General features: G+C 41.2%; 2 protein-coding genes across 3 annotated transcripts in view; both read left to right on the top strand.

Moving 5' to 3' along the window:
* Positions 1 to 290: 290 nt before the first annotated feature.
* On the top strand, positions 291 to 4,788 carry dpagt1 (dolichyl-phosphate (UDP-N-acetylglucosamine) N-acetylglucosaminephosphotransferase 1 (GlcNAc-1-P transferase)). Of its 2 annotated transcripts, XM_026998398.3 has the most exons (9): positions 291 to 1,212; positions 1,337 to 1,457; positions 1,684 to 1,897; positions 2,095 to 2,241; positions 2,611 to 2,695; positions 2,960 to 3,148; positions 3,355 to 3,442; positions 3,613 to 3,768; positions 3,881 to 4,788. In XM_026998398.3, the coding sequence occupies exons 1-9, from the start codon at positions 1,058 to 1,060 to the stop codon at positions 3,944 to 3,946; spliced, it is 1,221 nt and encodes a 406-aa protein (XP_026854199.2). In that variant the 5' UTR covers positions 291 to 1,057; the 3' UTR covers positions 3,947 to 4,788. The 2 variants fall into 2 exon arrangements, with proteins under 2 accessions (XP_026854199.2, XP_081575974.1); XM_081719848.1 differs by lacking the exon at positions 291 to 1,212 and having other exon boundaries at positions 1,617 to 1,897.
* A 622-nt stretch (positions 4,789 to 5,410) lies between these two features.
* Positions 5,411 to 6,603, top strand: part of hinfp (histone H4 transcription factor) — a 7,546-nt gene continuing 6,353 nt past the window's right edge. Inside the window, exons 1-2 of the mRNA XM_026998547.3 lie at positions 5,411 to 6,182; positions 6,273 to 6,502. Of these exons, the coding sequence (XP_026854348.2) occupies positions 6,014 to 6,182; positions 6,273 to 6,502 (399 nt within the window). The 5' untranslated portion in view covers positions 5,411 to 6,013. The remainder of the gene's footprint in view (positions 6,183 to 6,272; positions 6,503 to 6,603) is intronic.

Genomic DNA, 6,603 nt, shown 5'->3' with positions numbered 1-6,603 from the left:
TCCTTACTCGTACGTAACTTCAATGCACCCCAAATTCCAAGCTCCTCGAGTTCCGTTTACGTTTATTCTATTAAATTCGACTGCGATTAATCTGGTAATGAAAATGTTTAATTGCTCTGTGTTTATATTTAAGTCGATTACTTAAATATAATATATAAATAAAATCTCATAATACATAATAGGTAATTCGCATACTCTTTCTCTGAGTCTCTGTTAAACTTGGTCAGCGCCACCAAATAAGAAATTTTAAAGTCAGACCATTCAGTGTCTTAGACGTAAGTTCATGTTGACGGAAGTAGACCTGGAGATTTTGCGCTGTCCCGCAGCTCGGCTGGAAACATTGACCATGCTGTAAAATTTAGTAGACAATACCTAATTCTCTAAGCGCTGGATTTACTGTTTTAGCATGCATGTGTCGCTCAGGTTTATAGACTGCCTCGTAATTTAGCGATGTACCGTCTTTAAACAGGAATATTTGGCAACAGTAAGCTTGGATGTTTAACTAGCTTGCCGGCTAAATTAGCTAGTTAGCGTTAAAGCTGTCATTCATTGTTGTGCAGTTAGGTTATAACTTGGACAGAAAAGAAAAAAAACATGACAGAAGTGTCGTGGAATCAAACAAAAACCGTTTTATCTAACCTTATGCTTCTTTGTTAACATGCCAGCTAAGATGTCTTCAGAATTAACTGCTTTACTTTCTTATTTTGCTAGCATAACTAAACTTGCTAAATCAATAGACTGATTAATTTTGACAGACAGGGGAGTGAGGAGGCTTTCTATGCCCCGCAGCACGAATAGCGTCAGGTTGACTCGGCAGAGCGAGAGATAAGCGACTAGAACCACAAGCAGTCTGGAAACGGACAAAGTTTTCAGTTGGCTAGCTAAGGAACAACTGTTCCTGTTCATATGTTATCTAGGAACCTTTGAGGCTATTAGTTGACTTCCTACAAGATTGGAGTGAGCGAGCGAGCTCAAACGGGCCAGGTCGTGCAGCTGTATTACATTAAATAGTAGATACATTGTAGTTAAATTAGGAAAATAAATAAAGAATTAAATCATGTCTCCTATACCTACTCTGCCGATCATCATCAACTGTTGCATGTCTGCTCTTGGGTGTATTGCAACGGCCAAACTCATTCCAGCCTTCAAACAACATTTCATATCTGCCAGATTATATGGCCTGGACATGAACAAAACCACAAAAAAGGAAGTGTGAGTCTTATTCTTTTGACTTCATATTACTCTGCTATCTATCTTAAACTTTGCTACGATCATATTACGTGTGTTAACATAAATGTGGCTAAAGATCCTAATTCGATATTTTCGACCATATCAGGCCCGAATCGCAAGGTGTGATCAGTGGCACGGTCTTCCTCATCATCCTCTTCCTCTTCATCCCCGTGCCTTTCCTCAGCTGCTTTGTTGGAGAGCAATGTCAGCGCTTCCCTCACAATGAGGTAAGAGGACAAGCAAGTGGCCATGCCTTTGTAACATAAACTCAAAAAATCCCAAATTTATCACCAGCCCTAAACCAGTGCGTGCTTAATTCCGAACAATGTGGTTTTCCCACGGATGTTTACTTACCCCTTACACCTTTATTGCCTTTTACACTACAGATTCTTTCACAGTACACAAAGCTTTGCATGTTCTGCAGCACGGTCTCAACTGTGTTCTGCGATTCAGTTCGTGCAGCTGATAGGTGCGCTGCTGGCCATCTGCTGCATGATCTTCCTGGGCTTCGCCGATGACGTGCTCAACCTGCGCTGGAGACACAAGCTGTTGCTGCCTACCATGGCCTCACTGCCCCTCCTCATGGTGTACTTCACCAACTTCGGCAACACCGTCATAGTGGTGCCCAAGCCCTTCCGGGCCCTGCTCGGGATGCATCTGGACCTGGGTAAATTGATCCAGGCCACCAACAATGGCTTAAACATTTGAGCTATGAATGATAGAGCCTAAAGACCATTAGCTTGGATTGTGTACGGGGGACCTTTTGATATTCTGGAAGAGTTGCAAGCTTTGATCACCATGTCTTTTTTTTTTTTTTTTTTGCATCGCTTCATTAAAGTATTTGCATTTGTTGTGTCCTTCCAGGTATTCTTTATTATGTATACATGGGAATGCTGGCTGTGTTCTGCACGAATGCCATCAACATCCTAGCTGGCATCAATGGCATCGAGTCTGGGCAGGCCCTCTTCATCTCTGCCTCCATCATCATCTTCAACATACTGGAGCTCAATGGTGAGTAGAGGTTCTTTTTTAAGATCATAAATCACTTTGTATCCTTAAGACCCAAATCCCTCTTGGGAGGCTTTTGGGCTTCCAGAATATATTATAAAATTAGTACAGACCCAGGGGGAAACAAATTATTTGATGGTGTGAAATTCTCCGAAGTGTTCCCCAATGTCATATTATCTTTAGATTTAGCTTTTAATGTGAAAGCCCTACTGCAATAGGAAAAGCATGCTCTCTTTACTGTTATTTGTTCCTCAATCAAAAAACCTCAAGAGGTTGTATGTGTATGTGCTTCTCCTCAGTCACGTCATCATGGAATTTAATAAAACTTTGCCCTTTGCACAAGTTGAACTAACATGCACTTTTCCATTGCAGGAGACTATGGGGATGACCACGTTTTCTCTTTGTACTTCATGATCCCATTCTTTTTCACAACCTTGGCCCTCTTCTACCACAACTGGTTTGTTCCATGCCTTTTCTTGTCACATGTAAGCTCATGAGGATGTTTTTCTTTAAACCTCACTGAAGTCTTAAAAAAAACAAAAAAACATTAAGCCTCAACTTCATGCATGTCTGTTTGTTCTAGAATGGCTAGACAGGATGGAAAAGTTATGATACCATGTCCTCGTCTAAACTTTTAGGGAGCATCACAAAAGTTGGGTCTTGGGTCAGCAGCAAGGCGCCTCCTAATGACAGCTGTAATGCTGTTTTGCCTGTTCCTCAGGTACCCGTCCTCTGTGTTTGTGGGGGACACATTCTGTTACTTTGCTGGGATGACGTTTGCCGTGGTCGGCATCCTTGGCCACTTCAGCAAGACCATGCTGCTCTTCTTCATCCCCCAGGTGGTGAACTTCATCTACTCCCTCCCCCAGCTCTTCCATGTGGTCCCTTGCCCCAGGCACCGCCTGCCCAGGTAAGGTGCTTCTTTTTCTTTTTTAACATTCATGATGGCCTGTTTGCTTTTTGGCCATTGTCACTGCAAAGCTGATCGAGGGAACGGCTGTCTGCTGCCTGTTCAGACGGAATACGTGGTTCGAGTCGTTTAATTTCATTCAGTCTGACTGTGTTGAAGTTATGCGCCACCAGTGTGACAAATCTGTGTGAATCTGATGGGTGCAGATTGCAGCCAGACACTGGAAAGCTTGGGATGAGCTATTCCAAGTTTAAACAGAAAGACCTTGGCAAGTTAGGACAGCTCGTGCTGAAGGTACAGTACAAGAGGACATGAATTTACTTGATTTTTTTCCTTTTTTCCTACAAGAAAATGTGTGAAATAGCTGACTTGGTTTTAAAACAATTGCCTTTTACCTTGACATTCAGTGTGTTCTAGAGTACAACCAAATTGAAATAAGATGCAGTTATTTTATTTTCCTGCAGGTGGCGGAAACTTTATGGCTGCTGGATGTGCGCAGGGGCCAGGAGGGAGATGATGAGTTTATTGAGTGCAGCAACATGACCCTAATTAACCTAGTGCTAAAGATACTGGGGCCCACACACGAGAGAAACCTCACAGCCGTTATGCTATTAATACAGGTGAAGGCACATGCTCGAGCCATTGTATGTTCAACTTCTCGCTTTTGCTGTGGTGTTCTGGTTGAATTGAAGTGTTACGTTTTTGGTTGGGTAACATGCCTCTCTCCCACAGGTGTTGGGCAGCGTGATCGCCTTTGGAATCCGGTACCATTTGGTTCGACTGTTCTATGATGTGTAGTCCCTCTGTAAAATGGATATGTATGAGCAACAGATTCCCTCAGAAATTTCCCATCCTGAAACAATGTTAATCTAGTTCTAACAGTTGGGATGGTTGCAAATCTGCCTCTTCTTTACCATTTGCATAGGGATCTGTTTCCAAAAGTGTACAATTCAACTACTGTGTTTACGCTTGGATGATGTGAAGGTGCACGTTAAAAACCTTTTGGCATCACGGTGTGATTAGAGATTCACCGTTTTCTTGGACATAATAGGCACCATGCAAATTAAAACTGATTGTAATTGTGATACAATAGAATAATGGCTACCAAAGCTGCTTAGTTTAAAGATTACTAGCTGTGGTAGAAAGAATATTGAAAGAATACATTCAATTGAAACCACTGCTGTTTCAGAGAGAAAACGCCTGCTAAGAGTAAGAGTATTTGAATGAAAGAGGAAAAACATAGGAAAATTAAATAGTAACAACATAGTAAAGACACTGAAGTAAAATTACATTGGCTTTACTGTCTTACTGAAGTAATTTCTTTTACATCCTTATTCCCCTTCATTATGTTACAGAATATCTAAAGTATAACAGGCATTACAAGTTGGATATTTCATTCATATTGTACCTAAATAAAAGTACAAGATCTAATTTTTAAAAACTACTGTTACTTCCCATTGCTAAATTCAGGTATGACAAAGTCATATATAAAATTAGATTTCTTTATTCAATGTAACACTGAATCTGTCTTTCATGGACATGCATCAGTTTGACACTGCACAAAATATGTGTCAAATTATTGTTTATATATGCTCTCCTAACAGAGAGCTAAGTTAGAAATAAAATGTTTTTAAAATAAAGTTAGTGTTGTCATCCTTTTATTTCACTGCTGTATAGTTCTTGCATATTGCATGCTTAAATGTGCCATAAATATATTATGAAGGTGTACTTACTTTGCTTCATTGTAGTAAAATTAATAGATAACTCCTTTGGGAGAAAGTGGCATGTTTTGTTTTTTTTTGTTAAATCTAAAATGCACAATCTGGGCTTTGAGATGCTGGTTAGATTAAAGATGCTCTATTTATTGTTGTTTATCTCCATAAAATTTGTAAATAAATAAGTAAACCATTACTTATGTAGCACCTTTCCAAGCAAAGCTAAAAGGTGTAATTGCTTTGTTATCAAGTTGCTTTATAATGAACATAATATAATAATGAATAAAATACATAAAAACACAGACCATACAGCCATACATGGACCATACACAGACACAGTGACATGAACAAAAGTGCCTTTGTCCCAGCCTCAATGGCTTTACACCAATAGGTTTTTAGTTGTTGTTTTTTTTTTAACTGATCCTAAGACACACCGAGTCTAATATCCAGAGGCAGACTCTTCCTCAGCATGGAGATGGGAAATGTAGCTAGCCTATGAAGAACTGCTGGGCAGCTGGTGTGCTATAATAGGAAACGGAACACTTGGGAGGACATGCATAGCCGGAGGAAATATATTTTGAACGGACTAAGCAAGGACACTCCGATTGGCTCGGATTTCAGGGGGCGGGATGTGAGTGATTCGTTTGTTTTTTGTGTGGGAAAGAGTAAGGAAATGTCAAAAGTAGTCGCGTCAGGTGGGTTACTTTTGTAGGATTTAAAACATTTAAATGCATAACACTGAAAATGATCACAGTGGATAGTAATCTCATTAAATGAATACCTTAAACGCCAAAAAGTTGCCACCAGCCAATACACTTAAGACAACTTCTTGATTATTATGCTAACTAGCTAGGTAGCTAGCACATAGCTATCTTACTAGCCATTTCTGTAGGACAAGGGACCGCTTTCAATCACTGGAAAAATCAGTGTTACCTATTAAAAAGAATTTGATTAAATATAAACAACTTTCTAACTAATAAAAATATTTTTCTATGAGACTATTCTTAATATTTAGGTAGCTATGTGCCATAAACATTACAGATAGTCGTGAGGTATGCTAGGTTAGCTTAGCTAACCTAGCTACGTTGGCTCGTTACCTTGTGTGTTTGGGAGGTTTGTACAAGATTAACAGTTCAGATAGACTTGCGTGATGGCCCCTTCGGGCAAGCGCGCTCCACGCAGAGAGGAATTCGCAGTGGAGCTGGCTTGCGAGTGGGGCTCGTGTCAGGAGACGTTCGACGGGATGCAGGAGTTCTGTCAACACGTGGAAAAGCATTACAAGGCGACCCCCGTGGAAAGTGACAACCCGGATATACCAGGTGCATAGACTTTAATGCAGAATCAAACTTTGAGTCGGCGTTGTCATCGCTGCTGGCTTCTTATTGCCACCCGTCTGCGGCTCTTTGTAGATGACGTGCATAGCTGCCTGTGGCGGGACTGTGGGTTCTGCTCGGTGGAGTGGGATGGGGAGCTACTGAGACACGTGTTCTTCCACTGCTACCATACCAAGCTAAAGCAGTGGGGGTTGGTCATACTTAAAGGCCATCCAGACATGGGTGCCTGCTCTGTGGGTCTCCAGAACCGCAACATTGTGCCGGAGGTCCAGGATGGCTTCCTCTGCCTGTGGGAGCACTGTGACGTAAGGCGGGGCCCTTCTTAAGGGGAGATTCAGATATATGTACATAGTGCAGGGGTGCGTCAGATTAGGTGTGTTACGTTAAAAGGGTCAGATTGTGTGTT

Source organism: Electrophorus electricus, chromosome 8, assembly GCF_041902795.1.
Source record: "Electrophorus electricus isolate QZ-2024a chromosome 8, ASM4190279v1, whole genome shotgun sequence".
In the NCBI taxonomy this organism is placed as follows: Eukaryota; Metazoa; Chordata; class Actinopteri; order Gymnotiformes; family Gymnotidae; genus Electrophorus; species Electrophorus electricus.
Note: the sequence above shows the minus strand (reverse complement) of the source record. Positions and strands in the feature narration are given on the sequence as shown.

Bases quoted from the DNA above. Each gene is read 5' to 3' on its own strand.
- dpagt1 (XM_026998398.3), top strand. From the start codon at position 1,058: ATGTCTCCTATACCTACTCTGCCGATCATCATCAACTGTTGCATGTCT. The intron at 1,458-1,683 runs GTAAGAGGACAA...TCTGCGATTCAG, and splicing joins AGCGCTTCCCTCACAATGAG to TTCGTGCAGCTGATAGGTGC. The intron at 3,769-3,880 runs GTGAAGGCACAT...TCTCTCCCACAG, and splicing joins CCGTTATGCTATTAATACAG to GTGTTGGGCAGCGTGATCGC.